General features: G+C 41.5%; 1 protein-coding gene across 1 annotated transcript; it reads left to right on the top strand.

Moving 5' to 3' along the window:
- The first annotated feature begins 6,575 nt into the window (after window positions 1-6,575).
- On the top strand, window positions 6,576-17,832 carry LOC142198546 (protein spinster homolog 1-like). The gene is made up of 13 exons (XM_075269578.1): window positions 6,576-6,724; window positions 13,888-14,144; window positions 14,346-14,411; window positions 14,715-14,851; window positions 14,979-15,130; window positions 15,218-15,287; window positions 15,462-15,607; window positions 15,697-15,849; window positions 16,012-16,201; window positions 16,366-16,431; window positions 16,642-16,740; window positions 17,486-17,657; window positions 17,744-17,832. Exons 1-13 carry the CDS (start codon window positions 6,576-6,578, stop codon window positions 17,830-17,832), a joined length of 1,746 nt encoding a protein of 581 aa, XP_075125679.1.
- The last annotated feature ends 4,897 nt before the right edge of the window (window positions 17,833-22,729 follow it).

Raw genomic sequence — 22,729 nt, 5'->3', positions numbered from 1 at the left:
TTTGGCTCACAAAACTGCAACAAAATAGCTGCATTTCCGCAACGTGGGGCCTTAGCCTTACAGTAATAACTGCAATATATATGTTATTTTAAAAAGGCAAAACCCATTTAAGGCTTAGGCCCCACGTTGCGGAGACGCAGCTTTTTTTGTTGTAGATTTTGCTGTGTTTTTTTTAGCTAAAGCCAGGAGTGGATTGAGCAGAAGGGAGAAGTATAGGAACTTCCTAGATATTTCCTTTTATAGCCATCTTGGCTTTGGTTCATAAATTGAAGTAAAATCTGCAACAAAAAAGCTGAGTGTCCGTAACGTGGGGTCTTAGCCTTACGGGAACTTGCGCAGCATGAAATATAGTCTCTGACATTACAAGGAAATATCTATTATTCTGCAGAATTGTAGAGAACACATAGTTTTACACAAGACACCTGATTGACAGCCCTCTCCCTATACATATATACATGTCAGGCAAGCTTAGCTTGTCATGAATCTGATGTGTCCTCTGCTGGGCTGCGTGTCTGAGCTTGCTTATTGCCAAGAATGGCTACAAAAGGAATGGGAAATATATAGGAAGTAGAGATGAGCGAACACTATTCGGAACAGCCGTTCCGAATAGCACGCTCCCATAGAAATGAATGGAAGCGGCCGGCACGCTGACTTTGCCGGTGGCCAGCCGCTTAACCCCCCCACGTGCTGGCTATGTCCATTCACTTCTATGGGAGCGTGCTATTCGAAACGGCTGTTTCGAATAGTGTTCGCTCATCTCTAATAGGAAGTTCTTATACTTCTCCCTTCTGCTCAATCCACTTCTGGCTTTGGCTTAAAAAACCGCAACAACAATGATCTGTGTTTCTGCAACATGGGGCTTTAGCCTAAATGGCTAAATAAAACAAATGCAAATAAAACCTCCTTGGTGGAAAAGAGGAGCTTGCTCTATTGCCACCTTTTGGAAGGTAGCTCCCTGTACATCAATACATGGTCTTCAAAAAATCTATTAGCATAATCTAGGAATAATAGCCAAGACAGAATATATGAGAGCCTGTTGGTATTTTATGGTTATGAGAGAATGAATATACTGACAGGTTCCCTTTAAATCACGGAATTAAAAAGTCTATCATTGCAATCTGTTCAGCATGTCGTCATGTATACTTTATTTTTATGACAATATTTTTGCAATATATACATTTTCATTTAGCAAATCATGCACCAACAAAAAGCGATCCTACCATATACAAATCTGTTTTTCCTATAAGTACCAATTTTTCTCCTTATTATAGAGCTTCTTTATCTTACTACAGTTTCTTTGTATATATGTACCATTAAACCTTATATAAGGAGCAATAAACTGAGAGTCCTATAGAACCCAGGTTTCACATGTGTCAAATGTATTCAACATATACTGTGAATTAAACCATGGACTATCCCATAAGTCATGTAAGGAGTAGGATATAATCTCTCATGTGAATATACTGTACTAACGCTATAGGTATAGTATACGTAATGTAGCTGCACCTCACGTAACCTCTACTTCGTAGATACTGGCCTATTCACTACCAACATGCAAAGGCCAAAATGGAATGATTTCTCACAACACAAACACAGTAAGAAAAGAAGTCATACAATCTACAGTGTTAAAATATAGTTTTCATTTGCCTATGAAGGTATATATAAATTCCTCCATGATATACTCCAAAGTGCTATCCTTGTCCTCCCCACTATGACGCGTGTCCCCTGAAAAAAAAGCAGGGTTCCTCAGGGACCACAAGTAGCCACTATACATGCAGTGCAGCAAAAATGACTTATACCAAAAAATATACAGCAAGAAGTTTATGTATTCATCGAATAGGATACGTATAAGACTCTTTATATGCACTGTGTGTCCAAATACAAGAGCTGAATATCAGACATACTATAGATAATGTAAAGGTAATGTCGACTATGTCAGAAGATATCAGACTTGCAGTGAGTAATGTACAGAAAATGTCAGGAAATTTACCAATGGTATCAGATTTATATTGGGTAATGTACACAAATATATGCTTACATTGGACAATATACAACAATATCAAATACATGTATGGGAAAATGTGCATTAATAGTATATATTTATATAGATATACTTAAAGATATACAGTCCTATGAAAAAGTTTGGGCACCCCTATTAATCTTAATAATTTTTAGTTCTAAATATTTTGGTGTTTGCAGCAGCCATTTCAGTTTGATATATCTAATACCTGATGGACACAGTAATATTTCAGGATGGAAATGAGGTTTATTGTACTAACAGAAAATGTGCAATATGCATTAAACCAAAATTTGACCAATGCAAAAATTTTGGTACCCTTATCATTTTATTGATTTGAATACTCCTAACTACTTTTCACTGACTTACTGAAGCACAAAATTGGTTTTGTAACCTCAGTGAGCTTTGAACTTCATAGCCAGGTGTATCCAATCATGAGAAAAGGTATTTAAGGTGGCCAATTGCAAGTTGTTCTCCTATTTGAATCTCCTCTGAAGAGTGGCATCATGGGCTACTCAAAACAACTCTCAAATGATCTGAAAACAAAGATTGTTCAACATAGTTGTTCAAGGGAAGGATACAAAAAGTTGTCTCAGAGATTTAACCTGTCAGTTTCCACTATGATGAACATAGTAAGGAAATGGAAGACCACAGGGACAGTTCTTGTTAAGCCCAGAAGTGGAAGGTCAAGAAAAATATCAGAAAGGCAAAGAAGAATTGTGAGAACAGTCAAGGACAATCCACAGACCACCTCCAAAGAGCTGCAGCATCATCTTGCTGCAGATGTTGTCACTGTGCATCGGTCAACAATACAGCGCACTTTGCACAAGGAGAAGCTGTATGGGAGAATGATGAGAAAGAAGCCGTTTCTGCAAGCACACCACAAACAGAGTCGCCTGAGGTATGCAAAAGCACATTTGGACAAGCCAGCTTCATTTTGGAAGAAGGTCTTATGGACTTGTTAGGAGTATTTAGGTTCATTACTTTCTATTTTTTTTACCTGGGGAGTTTTTGGCTGCGCAGTGTCTGGGGTGGCATCCTGGCGCTGCGGGGTTGTCCTGTCGTGGGTATTGGTGCACACCTTCTGACTTGCACGCGCGCACTGCTGGTAGGCAGCTTTATTTCCTGGTTGATTAGTCTGTCCTCCCATTTGCACCTGGGAGGAGTGGTCTCTACTCTGTATTTAAACCCATGCCTCCCATGGTTCTGTGCTGAGTGTCGCTTTTACAGAGCTAGGCCTTAGCAGGAGGAGTAGGTGGTTATCTTGGATAGAGGAAGTTCCGTGGTTGGTTTTTGGGAGGTTTGGGTGAACGAGTTGGTTTGTGTTTTTTCCCTTCTGTGTTCACCAATCCTCCCTCTGTGTATAATTGACTGTGTGAGTGAATTGCCTTATCCTTTGATTTCTACTCAGTTTCCCTGTGTTTGTTTCCTAGTGTAAGGTTCCTTCCCATATTGGTTGGGGGAATCCTTTCCCACATTTTTCCTGTGTGCTGCTTGTGTTGTTAGTCAGCGCACACCCTTGTCAGTCCCTGTCAGTAGCAGCTTCACTTGTTCGTTAGGGGTGACCCCCTTTAGTCTCCAGTCCCTAGAGATCTTATAGGGCATTCCTTCTCCCACTTCCCTCTAGGCCTACGGTATCAGTGAGAGAGGAGCCGTCGGGGTCAGGCTTAGCCTGAGTACAGCCGACCCACACCCGTGAGGCAGGGACCGGGATAGGGCGAGATTCCCTACTGCTATTCCTTAGCCCCGTTGCAGCTACCTGGACTGACATAACAGGACTGATGAAACAAAGATTGAGTTGTTTGGTCATATAAAAAGGCGTTATGCATGGCATCCAAAAAAAACAGCATTCCAAGAAAACACTTGCTACCCACTGTAAAATTTGGTGGAGGTTCCATCATGCTTTGGGGCTGTGTGGCCAATGCCGGCACTGGGAATCTTGTTAAAGTTTAGGGTCGCATGGATTCCACTCAGTATCAGCAGATTCTTGAGAATAATGTTCAAGAATCAGTGACGAAGTTGAAGTTACGCCGGGGATGGATATTTCAGCATGACAATTATCCAAAATACCGCTCCAAATCGACTCAGGCATTCATGAAGAGGAACAATTACAATGTTCTGGAATGGCCATCCCAGTCCCCAGACCTTAATATCATTGAACATCTGTGGGATGATTTGAAGCGGGCTGTCCATGCTCGGCAACCATCAAACTTAACTGAACTTGAATTATTTTGTAAAGACGATGGTCCCAAAATACCTTCATCCAGGATCCAGGAACTGATTAAAAACTACAGGAGGCGACTAGAGGCTGTTATCTTTGCAAAAGGAGGATCTACTAAATATTAATGTCACTTTTCTGTTGAGGTGCCCATACTTTTGTACCGGTCAAATTTTGGTTTAATGCATATTGCACATTTTCTGTTAGTACAATAAACCTTATTTCAATCCTGAAATATTACTGTGTCCATCAGTTATTAGATATATCAAACTGAAATGGCTGTTGCAAACACCAAAATATTTAGAACTAAAAATGATTAAGATTAATAGGGGTGCCCAAACTTTTTCATAGGGCTGTAGATACTTATCCCCTGTTCAGATGAGATAGGAAGAAGAGTGATGTCTCGATCCTACTAATGTAGCTTTACAATAAATGGATAAGGTGGGCTGTTTCATGATGGAGAAAGTGTCCACTGTTGCAATGCTGATTCTGAACTTATCTATATGTATTGGTAGGCTCTCCTATCTTGTGAGACTATCCGTACAACTTGGCCTTATTTTTTTCACCGTATTGTGTCACTTATCTTCCATTAACCCTCAAGTGTATCTGTCAGCTGGTGCTACGTGACTGTGGTGCTTGAATTTGCAGAACAACCTGAGAGATTTGTAGATCACCCTATATCTGTGCCCATATAGGTATGGAGAAACACCTTTTGGCAACACTATGAGGACATTACAGATGATCAGTGTGATCTGCATTCCTGTATTTAGATCGATAACCTCATTAATGTACAATAAGGATTCTGCCAAGAGAAGAAGAAGAGGACAGAAGTAGAAGCCTAGTCTGATGTGATGCATCAGGAAAGTGCCGCTCGCCTTGGACGAAACACCATACCACAAACCGCTTTCTCTGGTTTTGTAACACAGGAATATATAGCAACACAAAATCATTGAAAAACATAAAATAAAACCATTAATAAAAAGAATATGGCACAGTCTTATGGCCTGTCCACCATGTAATGTCATAAGAAGTATGACCGGAAGAGAACACAGATGATATTGGCATTCGGCCAATCAACTCTGGTCAATGCATTCCTATGGGAAAAAGTCAGCTCGTGCATATCGCAAGCTGACAGGGATCCCGACGAGATGGAGCCCCAAAGAGCTGGGTGAGTAACATTCCCCCCTAAATAAAGGTAATCCCTAGCTTACCCTGCCTGTAGATCTGTCCCTGTCTCAGTCATATACTTCACAGTCCCAAATTAGTCGAATGGTAAATCTACCATTAGTCTAAATTGGAGGTTATCTGTTTCCGGCCGCCAATTCCTTTTTCCAATTTTTTTTCATTGCCTACGTTGTCGTAGTTCCTGTCCAACCTCCCCTGTTATTGTTGCAAAAAACACGCCAGGGAAGGTGGGAGGGGATACGAATTTTTACTGCGTTTGCGGCCTAGTATTCGATTGTAATCGAATATTCCGAACGGCCTGATATTCGATCGAATCTGTATTCGATCAAACGGCGTTCGCTCATCTCTAGTGGTAAGATCTAAGGACAAAGGGGGGAAAGATTTCCCTGACATAAGCAGATTCCTTTTAATCAAATACTTTTGTTATGTTTTTAATGGGCTTTTTAAGAATCACTTCTGGTCATATTTTATACGCTATAATACTGGTGATTTTATGAGGAAGCTGGGGTGGTTCAGAACTGTTCTTATCTCGCCTTAGGCTTTTAACCTCCCACCACACTATATGATCTTAGAAAAGATAGTGAGTCTTTTTAGCCTGAACACTAGGAGCGCCGACGAGCTAAAACAGAGTGCTAGGCTAATAACAAGCCTTAGGGCCCCTTCACACGGAGTAAACGCGCCGCGCATTGTGGCGCGTTTACGGCGCGTGTACGCCGCGTTTTTTTACGGTGCGCGATTATGCCGCGATAACGCCGCGTTTACGCGGCGTTAACGCAGCATAATCGCGCACCGTAAAAAAACGCGGCGTACACGCGCCGTAAACGCGCCACAATGCGCGGCGCGTTTACTCCGTGTGAAGGGGCCCTTAGACAGAGGGAAACCATGCTACCTGTTGGGAATTTTAATGAAACGCAAACCAAGCAGATATGGAAAATGACTAACTGTTTCCCTCTTTCTAACCAGCAGATGGACCTGGCCTGGAGCTGTGTACATGAATGCCTTCCATGCCGGGCCTTCCAACATAGAAGAGGGTATGCAACAACCGCCATCTGCCCGAGGGAGGGCTGCCAGGCTGACAAAACTGTACTGCACATATTGTGGGACTGTGACTTTGCTAAAGGACTATGGAGAAAAATACTCCCTCTACTAACGAAGATGGCGGATATAACGGACTTGTCATTTGAAGTGGTTTTATTTGGACTTTTCAACTGCACATCGCAATCCCAGAAGGCCATGGCATGGAAGACTATGAACTGCGTAAAAACTGCACTTTGGAAGGCCAGGAACGTCTTGCTTTTTAACCGGTTAAGGACCGCTGGCCGTAAATTTACGGCCAGCAGTCCTGGTCTCTAAGACCAGCCGATAGTAAATTTACGGCCGGTCTTCAGAGACTCACTAGGCAGGGGGTGGGGCGGGGGGGAGGGCAAGGGTTAGGTGTTACTGACACCTAACCACCCCCTCAACAACGTTCAGTCGGACTCAGTTCCGACTGAACGTTTTAACCCTTTCGATCGTGCCGTGAAACATCACGGCGCGATCGAAAGGGATCCGCCGAAGATTGAAGCTGATCGGCACCCCCCGCGGCGAGATCGGGGGGTGCCGATGTCAGTAGAAGGTAGTCTGGGGTCTGGCCAGTGACCCCAGACTACCGGAGCCCCACATACCTGGTTGATCCTGCCGACCGATGGAGGAAGTGAGCGATGCAGCTCACTTCCTCTGCAGCTTGCAGGACACGAGCAGGCTCGTGTCCTGCTCGTGTCCTGTCTGCTATTGTGCAGATTCAGTTGATGCTTTCATCAAAGCATCAACTGATTGAAGTGTCCTAAATGGACACATGAAAAAGTTAAAAAAAAAAAAAGTTAAAAAAAAATAAAGTGTATGAAAAAAGTAATAAAGTTATAAAGCCCAAAAATCCCTTTTTCTCTATACAAAATGAATTATATAAAAAAAGTACTAAAAATTAATAAAAACAATGCAAATTTGGTATCGCCGCGTCCGTAACAACCTGTACAATAAAACTGAAATTATATTTAATGTATATGGTGTACAGCTGAAAAAAAAAACGGAAAAAACCCGCCAGAAGTAATGATTTTTCACCATATCACCTTACAAAATATGCTATAAAAAGTGATCAAAAAATCATATGCACCCCACAACAGTACCAATAAAAAGCGCAGGTTGTCCCGCAAAAAATAAGCCCTCAACCAACACTGTCAACCGAAAAATAAAAATGTTACGCCTCTCAGAAGATGGCGATGCAAAAATCACTGATTTATGTCCCCAAATGTGTTTTTGTTCTGCAGAATTAGTATCGCATAAAAAAATACTATAAATGAGGTATCGCCGTAACCGTACCGACCCGCAGAATAAAGGCTACATGTTACTTATACTGTACGCTGCATGGCGCAAAATTTAAAGGGTACAACTCAATGCCAGGATTGATTTTTTATTTTTTTTTTAAATCCAGCAAGAAAGAGTTAATAAAATGTATTCAGTATGTTGTAGGCACCCAAAAATGGTGTCATTACAAAATACATCACATCCCGCAAACAACAAGCCCTTATATGGCCACGTCACCAAAAGAATAAAGAAAATATAGCATCTAGTAATGTGAAGACAAAAAAAACCAAAATCGCCAAATTATTAGAACACAACTGGCGGCGTCAGGAAGGGAATGTATAAGCAGTGTGAGCGAATATCAGTGGACACCCCAGATTTACAGCTTATGAGGGAACAGACACCAGAAGTGACCCCCAAAGTGACCCCCAGAGTGACTCCCCCAATCATAGGAGCTACTGGGACATAGTAGGGAATTTGGTGTCTGCAATGTTCTCCGCACCGCTTATATATTCCCTCTTCGCCATCCGCTGTGCAGTCACGTCCGGATACTAATACTCACTACACCCCCTGATAAATTCTTTGAGGGGTGCAGTTTTCAAAATGGGGTCACTCCTTTGGGGAATCCACTTTTCTGGTACCTTACAGGCTCTACAAACATGACATGGCGTCCAGATACCAAACATCTGAATCTGTACTCCAAAAGCCTCATCGCGCTCCTTCCCTTCTGCGCCCTGCTGTGCGCCCAAACTGCAGTTTATGCCACATGTATGACACTGGTGTACCCGGGATAACGGACGTAATGTCATATGTGGGTATAAACTGATATTGGGGCACAGCCAGACACAGAAGGGAAGAAGGGTTATTGGGTTTTTGGAGCGCAGACGGTTTGGTTTTTGGATGCCATGACACTTTTGCACAGCTGAAACGCCAGTAAAGTGGAATCCCCTGATATGAGACCCTATTTTGGAAACTACACCCCTGAAGGATTTATCCAGGGGTACAGAGAGCATTTTTAGCCCCCAAGTTTTGCTATAACTTATTATCCATAAATGAATACGAAGCTGATTGTGAGAGGTGAAAATGACCATTTTTCCAGGAATACATCATTTCTGTGCGTAATATATTGTGCCTGACTTGTATCAGAGATGAACGCTCTGAAAGCTGTTGTGCCCGGGATACCCGCTTACCAGTTTTTGGAGTGTCTCTGATGACATAAGTTGGGCACAACATATCGGGCACTGAAATGGCGAATCTCTGGAAATTTTTCATTTTTAACTTCTCATTATCAGTTGCGATTTCATTTCTGGAAACTAAATAAATGCAACACTCAAGGGTTAAAAATTCTCGCTACGCCACTTGATAAATCCCATCAGTGGGCTAGTGTCCAAAATAGGGTGACATGTCTGCGGATTCCACTTTATTGACAATTCAGGGGCTTTGCAAAAGTGACGTCCAAAAACCAAACTGTGCTCCAGAAACCAAAATAGCGCTCCTTCCCTTCTGCGCCCTGCTGTGTGCCCAAACTACAGTTTATGCCACATGTATGACACTGGTGTACCCGGGATAACGGACGTAATGTCATATGTGGGTATAAACTGATATTAGGGCACATGTATGACACTGGTGTACCCGGGATAACGTACGTAATGTCATAAGTGGTTATAAACTGATATTAGGGCACAGACGGACACAGAAGGGTTATTGGGTTTATGGAGCACAGATGGTTTGGTTTTTGGATGCCATGACACTTTTGCAGAGACCCTAAACTTGCCCCTACAAAATGGGGTTTACAGTTACCTCCAGGTCTCTCCAAAAGGAACATGGCCCCCAGAAAGTCCCTCTAAATCTGTACCCCAAAAGCTAAAAAGCGCAGTGCTCCTTCCCTTCTGAGCCCTGCTGTGTGCCCAAGCAGCAGTTTACACCCACATATATCATTTTTTGCCCCTCGGGATGGCCCCTTAATAGTTTTAGGAGTGCAGGTCTCTGACAACACAAAGTGGGTGCAACGTATTGGGCACCGAAATGGCATATTTCTTTCAAAATTTCAATTTTCATTTTGGACATTCATTTTTTGGAAGCATTTTAGGCACAAAATGATAATACCCCTTGAATCATTCCATGACAGGTGTAGTTTATAAAATGGGGTCACTTTTGAGGGGTTTCCATTGTATTGGTACTTTAGGGGCTCAGCAAATGTGACATGGCCCCTGAAAACTATTCCAGCCACATCTGCCCTCCAAAATCCAAATACCTCTCTTTCCATTCTGAGCCTCACCATGTACCCATACAGCAGATTATGGCCACATATGGGGTATTGCCGTGTTCAGGAGAAATTTTGTAACAAACTGTGGGGGGCTTTTAATTTTTTAACTACTTGCAAAATTAAAAATATGGCGCTAAATGGACGATACATTGTGAAAAAAAAGTAATTTTTCATTTTTACGCCCCAATGTTAATAAAATCTGTGAAACAGCTGTGAGGCCAAAATGCTCACTCTACCCCTAGATAAATTCTATGAGTGGTGTAGTTTCCAAAATGGGGTCACTTATAGGGGGTTTCCACTGTATTGATACTTTAGGGGCTCTGCAAATGTGACATGGGACTTGAAAAATATTCCAGCAAAATCTGTCCTTCAAAATTAAAATAGCGCTTTCCATTCTGAGCCCCACCATGTTCCCATACAGCAGATTATGGCCACATATGGGGCATTTCTGTGTTCAGGAGAAATTGTTTAACGAACTTTATGGAGCTTTTTCCCCTTTATCCTCTTGTGAAAATGAAAAATTTGGGGCTAAATTGACAGTTTATTGGAAAAAAAGTAATTTTTCATTTTCATGCCCCAATGTTAATAAAATCTGTGAAACAGCTGTAGGGTCAAAATGCTCACTATACCCTTTCATATGTTCTTTGGGGGGTGTAGTTTCCAAAATGGGGTCACTTTTAGGGGGTTTCCACTGTATTGGTTCTCTAGGGGCTCTGCTAATGCGACATGGCACCTAAAATTATTCCAGCAAAATCTGCCATCCAAAAGCCAAATAGCGCTCCTTCCATTCTGAGCCCCGCCATGTACCCATACAGCAGAATATGGCCACACATGGGGTATTGCCGTGTTCAGGAGAAATTTTTTAACAAACTGTGGGGGGCTTTTACTCCTTTATCCCCTTGTGAAAATTAAAACTTTGGGGATAAAGTGACATTTTAGTAATTTTTCATTTACACATCCCAATGTTAGTAAAATCTGTGGAATAACTGTAGGGTCAAAATGCTGACTATACCCCTTGATGAATTCTGTGAGGGGTGTAGATTCTAAAATGGGGTCACTTTTGGAGGGTTTCCATTGTTTTGGTACTCTAGGGTCTCTGCAAATGAGGCATGGTGCCTGAAAATTATTCCAGCAAAATCTGCTGTTCACACACCCAGTGTCGCTCCTTCCCTTCCATGCACTGCTGTGTACCCAAAAATCAGTTTACGCCCACATGTGGGGTATTTCTGTGTACGGGAGAAATTGCATAACAAAATGTGAGATGCATTTTCTCCTTTAACCCTTTGTGAATGTGTTAATTTTAGGTCTAAATGAATGTATTAATGAAAAAAAATGAAATGTCTAAATTTCACTTCCATATTATGTTTATTCTTATGAAAAACTTAAAGGGTTAACAAACATCCCAAATGCTGTTTTGAATAATTTGAGGGGTGTAGTTTTGAAAATGGGGTGATTTATGGGGGTTTCTATTATATAGGCCTTTATAATTCCTTACAGAACTGAAGCGGTCCCTAAAAAATTGGTTTGGAGAATTTTCTTGCAAATCTAGAAAATCGCTGTTACACTTGTAAGCCTTGTAACGTCCAAAATAAATTAAAAGACAATCAAAAGATGATGCCGATATAAAGCAGAGATATGGGAGATAATATTTATTCATGTATTTGGATGGTATGACTATCTGCCTGAAAAGCAGAGAATTTCACATTTTGAAAATTGCAATTTTTTCAAAATTTCCATCAAATTTCCTAGTTTTTTTATAAATAAATACAAAAATATTGATTAATATTTACCACTAACATGAAGTATAATGTGTTACGAAAAAAACAATCTCAAAATCATTTGTGTAAGTTACACCGTCTCAAAGTTATTGCCATTTAAAGTGACACATGTCAGTTTTGAAAAAAAAGGCCTGGTCTTTAACATACTTTTGGGCCTGGTCCTTAACCGGTTAAGAAAGATGTTTTACCCACTGCTGATGTTTTACGCTTAGGTTTTAGTGAAATGTATTTATATTACCTACTTGACAAAAAAAGGAACTGCCCCCTAATAAAGAAGTGGTATGTCAGGGAACTCCAATATATAAGCCACCATGTACCCATTTTATACTGTAATGCTTGATGTTTTTATGTAAAATGTATGAGTTGACTTGTTTTTATTGGCACTTGTAAATCTATGTGCAGACATAGCAGACATAACAAATATGTATTGTTTTTGTATTAATTTTTAGGTTTTTGTTTTATATAACTCATTTGATAAAGGGAATTTGGGGGCTTTATTTATTTATTTATTTCACAGACTTTATTAAATTTTTTTGTACTTTTTTAAAATATTTTTTTAAAATTTTTCCCTTAAGGACACCTGAGTCAGCGATCAGAGCATCGCTGTTTCACTACTATAGACTGCAATTCAGGTGTATTACAGTCTATGGTAAAAGTCTGCATAGGCTGATTGTCTGCAGGGTCAACCAGGCATATCTCGGGGCTACTCGCAGCCTGGGGTCACTGGCCGTGGCATCCAAGGGGTTAAAACCCCTGATTGGAACTTAGTTCCGACCAGAGGTTATGGAGTCGGGTGTTAGCTGTCAGATACAGTTAACACCCACTCCAAATGCTGCCCGCGGGTGAGTGGTTGCTGATATGCAATAACAAACTTTCCCTGATATGATGGCTACATGATCGGAACCTAAATCTATCAGGTCCTGATCATGTCTCTGTGGACACCAGCAGCTATTAGCACTGTGTTCACACAGCCCCAATCCCCAACTTAGTAGGGTCTGTTTATAAATATTGGTGCTGCAAATAACCCAGCAAGCGGCGACATTTACATACAGTGGACGGTCGGGAGGAGGTTAAACCCATCCGCTTCAACTCTGTTATGGCTTCACAAGGGTGAAATGGTTATATAGGTGTCGATTATCAATCTCAACAGATGTGCCCTGTGATCACAGAGATGTAAACTCTAGATTACAGGATCACACATCTATGTGTGCACAGCGCCAAGGGGTTCACTATTACTAATGTATATATTTATGAACAGGTGCCAATGTATCATTTTAATTTTAACTCTTTTTTTTTTTTCTTAAGGCCACTTCTAATGAAGAGACAGGTTACACAAGTGGAGCCATCGCATCAATATGCAATGGTTCCATAGAATTAGCCTATTAAGAATTGTCACTCTATTTTGTAATTGCTCTGTTATAAATAAAGAATTGATAAAAAAAAAAAAAATTGATGACATCACAACGGCTTAGAACCCGGCTGATGATGTCACAATCAGCTCCTGCCTGTAAAACAGGAGAAGGACCTGACCACATTCTCTATTCTCTTGTGTATCGTGAATGCTAGTTGTGTTGCAAAACTCTGCTAGAAAGCTACACGTGCGAGAATTCAAACGCCCTTTACTGGAGAACACGGTAAGTTTCAACCTATACTATTGATACGTCACAGTGATCAGAAGACAGTGATGGGATTGGGGGGATCCAAATGCTGAACAACTAAAAGTTTTAGGGTATCTAGCTGGGGTGGGGATACTGGAACCAGTAGTCCAATAGTGACTAAATGGCCACAGATTTCTGAGCACTGCTGTGTGGTCATCTCCTGCAGCTCAGGGCCATGATGTGAATAATAGCACAGGTACAAATATATCATAAGGTAGTGAAATTCATAGGACCTGGTAGCTTCAGGAATCCTTTGGGAAGACAGCTCCATCAAAAACTGTAACATAAAGCAACGCCTTCTGATTTTCTGATAGCCCAGGTTATGTCGTGGTTCTGCTCTGGACTATCAGAATCTGCATTATGTGAAATAAACTAGATTAATAGGAATGAAATGTCGTCTAATCTTTTTCCATGTTGTGTCTCTCTAGTATTTATAGACTCAGGCCTGTAAATATGGCGTCTCTCCATGATGGCGAACCCACAACTCCATTACTGATGGAGAATGTGGATGAGGAAAAACAAATAGGCACTCATTCACATGAAATGGATGAAGAAAAAGGCTATTGCTCTGAACCGCAGGACACTCATGCGCTGACTGGAGTCTCCTACATGCGCTCCGTCATCACCGTAGTGATTATGTCCTTCGTAAGCCTTATACATTACATTGAACGCTTCAGCGCCTCAGGTAAGTGGGGGAGGGGATAAACGGTATTACTTCTGGTGGTGAGATTTATCAGGCCCATAGCAATGTGGTGTCTAGAATAGGTCACCCCTGGCCTGGGATTCTTACCAAATGTAATGATCTTTGTGCCTGTTACTGTGCCCACCTATTAGCACAGATCAGTCATAGTGTATAATGATTGTCCTCTCTCTTTCCATGTGACAGGGGTGCTACCGGACCTTCAAAAAGCCTTCAATATGAGCGACAGTGTATCCGGCTTGTTACATACAGGTATATTTTACCATAGAATTATATTCTGTAAATCCCCTGGAAACCGCCATTGTCAGGACTAAACCAATATTCCAGAGTTGTCGGTCAATCTATTCACGGAATTCTTATGACATCACAGAAGAATAAGAATGTGAATATGGATCCCTATTGGTGTAGTTCAGAAAATGGCTGCCTGAAAATCTTTCTTGTTATCTGGACAGGAGGGATTAAATACAGGAGTTAATGTACTAACAATGTCCTTAAGCAATAACTTGTTCCGCTGACACATTGTCCTGATACTTCTTCTCCTTCTCTCCCCTTTAGTATTCATCGCCAGCTATATGCTGTTTGGTCCGGTCTTTGGCTATATGGGCGACCGCTGGAATAGGAAATACATAATGTGCGCAGGAACCTTATTCTGGTCCATTATGACCCTGAGCATCTCATTCGTTCCCAATCAGGTAAAGATATAAATCTCAGCTACTATATCTCTCTATGACCAGGTACACTTGCCATGCAGGCAAAAAAATAAAAAATTTCACAAAAACTTACAAATTTTTTTTCTGTCCCATTTTCATTTTTTTACAGTATTTCCTGCTCCTCCTGGCAATGAGAGCATTGGTAGGGGTCGGAGAGGCAAGTTTCTCCACCGTTGCCCCCTCTGTTATTGCTGACCTCTTTGTGGCAGACCAGCGTAGTCGCATGTTTTCAATTTTCTACCTGACTATACCTGTAGGCTGGTGAGTATCCTGTGTAAATATACAGACTTTGTGGAGAACTTATGACCAGATGATCTAGAAATTATAACCACTTCATTTCTCTTACAGTGGCCTCGGATATATTATCGGCTCCAAAGTAGTCAGTGCAGCAGGTGGTGACTGGCACTGGGCCTTCCGGGTAAGTAAAAGGCCGTAATCTATTTCCTAAACTTGTCCCTGGTTGCTTCCACTTTGTGATGATCCCACTATATATATCCCGTATCTATCTATCTATCTATCTATCTATCTATCTATCTATCTATCTATCTATCTATCTATGTAACATACAATGTCTTCTTCCTCCACCACGCAGGTTACCCCTGGTCTGGGCGTCATTGCTGTGCTGCTTCTACTTATCTTTATGAAAGAACCGCCAAGAGGAGCCGCAGACGGGAAGAACAAAAACAAATCCGTCAGCTCCAATAACTGGATTTCGGATGTGAAGAAACTATTCAAAAAGTAGGTGTTTTCTGTGTAGTGGATGTCGGCAGCGATCCTCCGTGTGTTTTTTATGATTATTAAATCCTTCTTTTTTTCCCTCTCTACAGTCGTAGTTTCTTGTTTTCCACTCTCGGATGTGCGACTGTAGCGTTTGTAGCCGGCGCCATAGGTCTCTGGGCTCCTTCTTTTCTGACACGTGCACGAAGCCTCTTACTAGAGAAGGAGCCTTGTCAGACTGGAACGTGCACCTATAATGACAGGTATGCATTTCTTCTTCCGGCGCTGTGGAATGACTTCTGTTTAGTGTCTTCCTTGAAGATACATTAGATGAAGCTTTCATCATACTGCGCCTTATTAAACAAGGTTGTCTTGCAATTTCTTGAATTTTCTTTACTAACCTCTATAAACACTCTTCTTTGCAGTCTGATATTTGGCGTGCTTACAGTCATCTCCGGCATCCTTGGAGTTCTAGCAGGGGTGGAGATCAGCAAAAAATATAGAAAAACCAATCCCCGTGCAGACCCGTTGGTCTGTGCGTGTGGCCTGCTATGCTCCGCCCCTTTCCTGTTCTTGGCCCTGGTTCTGGCAGACATTAGTCTTGTGGCCACTTATGTAAGTACCTGAGCTATAGATTGTTGTCATCCACTTATTGGATTCTGGATCTATTTATTCCTTTGTACAGTATACTGGCTGTGGACAGGTGTAGTTTTGTACTTACACGTTCCAGCACTTGTATTGTGGCCTATATTAATTCCCCAAATGTTTCACTTCTGCAGGTCTTCATATTCATTGGAGAGACATTCCTCACATTCAACTGGGCCCTTGTAGCAGAAATCCTCCTGGTGAGTTCTAACAAGCCATGAAATGATATTTTAGCCGTTCTTCTGTCTTCCCTCCGTTACCCATCAGATGCTCCTTCCCGGTAGATTGGGAGGTTTAATTTTTATGTTTTTAATATTTTGTCATTATACTATGTGGTCACTTTGTACAATGGCTCTTGTTTTGGTTTCAATGATTCCCTTCGGCCTACTCACAATATTCTTTTATTTCAGTCAGTGGTTCCTCCTACAAGAAGAGCTACAGCAGGGGCTGTGCAAGTTACTGTGGCCCACCTGCTGGGCGATGTCGGGAGCCCCTACCTCATTGGATTTGTAAGTAGTTGTTACATATTATTTCCTGAATGTTGTATATACACATCACTATTACCTCACTGGTTCCCTGTGTAAGTATGAGGCCCAGGTTAGAGAAATGCAGCTTTTTTTGTTGCAGATTTTGCCGCTTTTTTTTTGCCAAAGCCAAGACTGGCAATGAAAGGAATTGCAAAAATATAGAAAGTAATTGTACTTTGTACTTTTGCTCAATCCACTCCTGGCTTTGTGTTTCTGTAATGTGCGCCTTATCCTAAAGCTGAATTTTTCTACCTCCCTCCATGTATACAGTGAGCACTCACAAAGTACATATATAGTACATGTACAGCATTGAAACAACAGTATACACACAGCACCTGTACAGCCCACATACAACACCCACACAGAATATACACACATAGAAATTATTGTTGAAACAAACTAGTTGTAACTTGCAAGTCTGACAGTAGAACACCAAAGACAAAACCTTCTGGTGCTATATATTAGATTATCTGCTCCAGGTGGATGCCGCACGTCTCCAGCTCCAGCCATTGTGTAATACTGGGGCTGCTCATAGTCTGTAGGATGGAAGCTCCTCCTCTATATACGGTGCAGCTCTTCTGCTACCACATGTTTGTCTGGCCACCAGAGTTCCTAACAAGCACATAGCAGTTACTGTTGGAAAAATCCTTTATGCTTTTTTGTATTTTTGCTCTTTACTAACTATACATGTATTATTAATCAAATATGTATCACCTCTCATCCTCAGATATCTGACCTAATCCATGGAGCAGCGGCAGAAACAACTCTATCAAGGTACCGCAGCCTGAAATACGCCCTCCTGACATGTGCATTCATGGAAGCTATTGGAGGAGCCTTCTTTTTGGTCAACGCCCACTTTATTGAGAGGGACCGCAAGGAGGCAGAAACGGAGTCTGAAGGTGAGTACAGAATATCTCCATTGTCCTCTCAATTCTCCTGCAGAATTACAATAGAGCCCTGCCTTGGATTCTCATTGGTTCTATAGTCACAAATGTGAAATCCAGCATCTTTGTAATATCTGCAGAGCAGCCTGTGTCTTGCAAGATTTGCATGGCTCACTTCTGCTATGAATAACACACTGCCTCTGTGATAATGTTAATCCTCTTCTCTTCATCCCTTAGACTAGCTCCACCATCATGGCTGCCACTAGAGGTGAAAACTCTCCTGCAAGACATGAAGGCCACCATATGAGGATTTGATCTGCGACATGGGCAAGCACGGTGGCTCAGTGCTTACTGCTTGCTTGCAGAGCTGGAGTCCTGGGTGGGTGAGAATCCATCCAAGGGCAATACCTGCAGTGAGTTTGTATGTTCTCCCCGTGCTTGCGTGGGTTTTCTCCGGGTACTCCGGTTTCCTCCCACAAAAACTTGACTGACGTTAATAAAGAAGTCAGTCAAAAAAAAAAAAAAATAGTGTTCCTGAGTCTTTCTATAATTCTTTACAGAACTTAATAGATCAAAGGATGAATAGACAATTTATTATAAGGGTTTTCCTGGATTACAATAACCTGGCTGCTTTCTTTCAGAAATGGCACCACAGCTGTCTATAGGAAGGGATGTGGGACAGCAGGTCACTTTCATTGATTGGAAGGGGCTGAGCTGCAATACCACACACATACTGTGAACAGGTGTAACGCTAGAAGCTTAAGGTGTGGTCTTTGACTTTTAGACCGGGACCCCATGTGACGGAAATGCCGCAGGAAATTCACGGCGTTTTACAGTAATGGCAAAGTGAAAGGGATTCTAGCGAATCCCATTCCCACTTTGCGATAAAAACCGTGGTGCGGACGTACCACAATTTCAAAAACCGGCGTGGTTTTGGAAATCACAGCATGTCAATTATACCTACAGACTTCATTATGGTAACTAGAAAATACCATAAAACAGGCTTAAGTGGGTTCCCAGTGATCAGACTTACATTTTATTCAGGGTATCTGACAACATACTTCCCCACCTTGAGTGAAGTTAATATAGATGTCAGTGAATAAAGTAGCATTGTATCAGAAACTCTGGGTCGTGGCCCTTTCCAGCTGAAATAGCTGCTGTTGTTGCGGTATCTCCTGCACTATGAGCGGCACTACCTCTGGACTGCCATACGTTCAGTCGTAGTTCCCGATGCGGCTCCTCACAAGGCTCAGCTAGGCACACCTAGGTATACTGCCCATATACACAGATGGAGCAGAGCGCCAACAACAACTAGCAGACGAAGTCGCGGACAGAAGCTAGTCTCATATAAGGCTGAATAGGGAAAACAATGCTTGGCAGAAGGATTGTGTGTACAGAGCCTACCTGAAGGCAAGGCCCTGCAACCTTGTACTATAAAGTTGTAGACAATCCCTGCACTACTGTGTGCTGCCTCTATAGGGCGCTACATTACATAGTCCTCTCCACTACAAGCAGTGCTTCTCTAAGTAGACTAACAGGTAAAATTGTATGTTTTTTTTTCTCTGGGATTCATACTTAATCCAACAAAATAAATGTTGCACACCTAATGAACTAACACTGGTGTGGTTGGGGGGGTTTATATTCTTTATTCACCTTATCTGTAATCATAAGGGACATGCATCAATATGGAGAGTAGGACCTCCCTTCTTCTTGCTATCTGAGGTGCACTACAATAAGTGTCCTTACATACTATCTAGTAGTTATACATTAGCATCAAGTTCTCAGTCATTCCTAACATCAGTGACTGTATCAACATATACTGAACAATACAATATGAGAATATAACAACAACATGGCTGCAGCAATTAATCACTGTACCTGTAATCATAAGGGACATGCATCAATATGGAGAGTAGGACCTCCCTTCTTCTTGCTATCTGAGGTGCACTACAATAAGTGTCCCACCAGAAACACACCTCTGAGATACATGGTCCCACTCTAGTGTCAGATTACAGGACCTGTAAACTGCTAGTCTGACACTAGGTAATATCCAAATTTTTGTGTGGTGGATCTTTCTGTATATATCTCACATTCTTCCCCACTAAATTAATGTCGTCCTCGACATTCCGCATTTCCGCAATTATGTGGATTGTCTTAAGGTACTTTAGTAATTGAGAACAATCAATTGGTGGTGATATCTCCAATAGAGGTCAATGCCTCATTGTGACATATGTTCCTATAAAATGTCACAAGTTACTTCTAGGTCCGTTGCTAGCTAAGAGACCTAGAAGAGCCAATGTTAGCACTGGTTCTAAGTAGTATTGGACCACCATGCATAACAATGCTACTACAATATCTGAACCTCATTTTATGAGGTGGAGATTGGTCAGGTCTAATTTTTGCATTAAATACGACCACATGACCATGTAACCTCACAGTTTCTATCGCTAAACAACTAGAAACATTTCCAAATAAACAAACTAATTGTAAACGTAACAGTGCAATTGCTTTGAAGGTAAATAGTCTTTATATCTGCTCACAGTTCTCCAGAAAATATGCTGGTGGTAGGTACCATTCAGGTTGTTTCTCTTGGCCAATGGTTTTCACTACCTGTTTAGCATGAAAACTTCTTGGTACCCTACTTGGTTCTCCCATGGTATCATAAGTAAGTGTAACCGGCCTTCGCCTTTCTCTCGCAACAGAAGATCTTTTCAAAGTCTGTTGTCCTGAAGTTTCTGTTTCTTCATCTGTTTCTGGGTCTGTTGATTCAGATTTCTCCATCCATACTTCTTCCTCTGGAGTTGTTGCAGATTCCTCTGATGACTTTTCTGACTCTGACAGTAGACCTTCAGGTGATGCCAAGATCTCTGATGAATTTTGTGGTTCAAATTCTGCTGCGTCAGGATTAAGTTTACTGCCTTGTGTTGTATAGTTATCTGTTGTAGGTGAACTTAATGAACACATTTCATCTTCTTCATCAACACTATCAGTTTCATATCCTACATGTGATGTTGGTTTTGGTCGCTTTGCTTTGGAGGATCTCTCTTGGCCTAACAATTCAGCAGTCTGCTGTACATCTGGAAGATAGTCACAAGATAATAACAGATTACGGTGCAAAATCCTTGATCTGTTGCCACCTGACTCTGGTTTTACCTCATACACTGGACTGTTTTCGTGTTTTCTTCTCACGACAACATAAATCTTATCTTCCCAATAGGAGCGAAGTTTTCCTGGTCCTCCTTTCTCATGTAAGTTCTTCACTAGAACTCGACTTCCTGGAGTAAGTTCAGCACCATGACTTTTTTGATCATAGTATTCCTTGCTTTTACATGCTGACTTCTTTGCTGTTTCTGAAGCTATTTTATAAGCTTCTGCCATTCTCTTTTTCCAGACTGTAACATAATCCGCGTAAGTTTTGTATTTCTCTGATACTGGAGTGTCAAACATTATGTCAATTGGAAGTCTTGGTGATCGACCATACAATAGGTAGAAAGGTGAATACCCTGTTGCTTCACTTCTAGTACAATTGTAAGCGTGGACAACTTTTGACAAAGAATTCTTCCAGTCTTGCTTTTCTTCCTCTGTAAGAGTTCTCAACATTGACAACAACGTACGATTAAAACGTTCAACCTGTCCATTACCCTCTGGGTGATATGGAGTTGTATGAGAATTCTGAATTCTGCAGTATTTCCCAAGTCTTGCAAATAACTGATTTTCAAATTCTCTTCCCAGATCATGGTGTAATTTTGTTGGAAAGCCAAACTTTAGAGCAAAATCATTAAATATCTTGTCTGCTGCAGTCTTACCAGACTTGTTTGTGGTAGCATATGCCTGTGCAAACCTTGTAAAATGATCCATTACAACAAGGATGTACTCATATCCTCCTTTGCATTTTTCCAGATGCAGAAAATCAATCGATACCATTTCAAAAGGATAGGTGGAGACAATGTTGTTCAATGGTGCTCTGGTTGGTTTATTGGGACGTTTGTCTTTTAGACACTTGCATTCTCTGGTGACATAATGCTCAATATCCTTCTGCATATATGGCCAGAAAAAGCGTTCTCTAACAAGATTGACAGTTCTTTCTACTCCTAAGTGTCCCATTTGCTCATGGAGTTCTTTGAATACTGTCCTATGGTAGACTTTTGGCAGGACTAATTGTAAGTTATGGCTAGTCTTCCTATAAAGAATACCATCTGAATTGAGGTATAACTTAGACCATTCTCTGAATAAGGCAGTTACAGCTGGTGGTTCTGTTTGTCTCTCCTTCTTAGCCGGAAATCTGTTTTGATGTTTGTAGTGTAGCAGTCTCCCAATGATCTTGTCTTCTTCTTGTGCTTTTCTGATAGTTTCTTTTGGGAGCTGGTTAACGCTTGCTCTGAGGCTTTGTTCAGCTTCTCCAGCTGTACTTTCTACAGTTACAGGGCACCACCATGGCATATGTTCCTCCTCTTGTATCTGAACTGCTTGGACAGTGCTACCAATAGCTTCCATGCTGATTTCTTGGGAACATTCCTTCATATACTGGTCAGGATCTAGTGGCATTCTTGACAATCCATCAGCGTCTGCATTTGCTTTCCCTGGGCGGTATTTAATGCTAAAATTGAAGTCTGCAAGTTCTGACACCCATCTATGGCCAGTTGCATTTAATTTCGCTGTAGTGAGAACATAGGTAAGTGGATTGTTGTCTGTATATACAACAAATGATGGACTATAGTACAAGTAGTCTCTAAAACGGTCACATATTGCCCATTTCATTGCCAAAAACTCAAGTTTCCCCGAGTGCAAATGGTAGTTTTTCTCTGCTGCAGTAAGAGTTCTTGAGCCATAACCAATAACTCTCAACTTGCCATTTTGCCTTTGATATAGGACAGCACCAAGTCCTTCCTGAGACGCATCACAGTGCAGTATGAATGGGATGTTGAAGTCTGGATATCCCATCACTGGTGGCTTAACTAACAAATCAATCAGTCTCTCCAGGATTTCTTGATGATGGGCAGTCCAATTGATGGGCTGATGTGCAGGAAGTTGACTTTTTCCCTTCTGTTTGGATCTATCTCTCTTTGCTTTCTTTTGTGTGGGTGATG

This window comes from Leptodactylus fuscus, chromosome 3 (genome assembly GCF_031893055.1).
Source record: "Leptodactylus fuscus isolate aLepFus1 chromosome 3, aLepFus1.hap2, whole genome shotgun sequence".
Classification (NCBI taxonomy): Eukaryota; Metazoa; Chordata; class Amphibia; order Anura; family Leptodactylidae; genus Leptodactylus; species Leptodactylus fuscus.
Note: the sequence above shows the minus strand (reverse complement) of the source record. Positions and strands in the feature narration are given on the sequence as shown.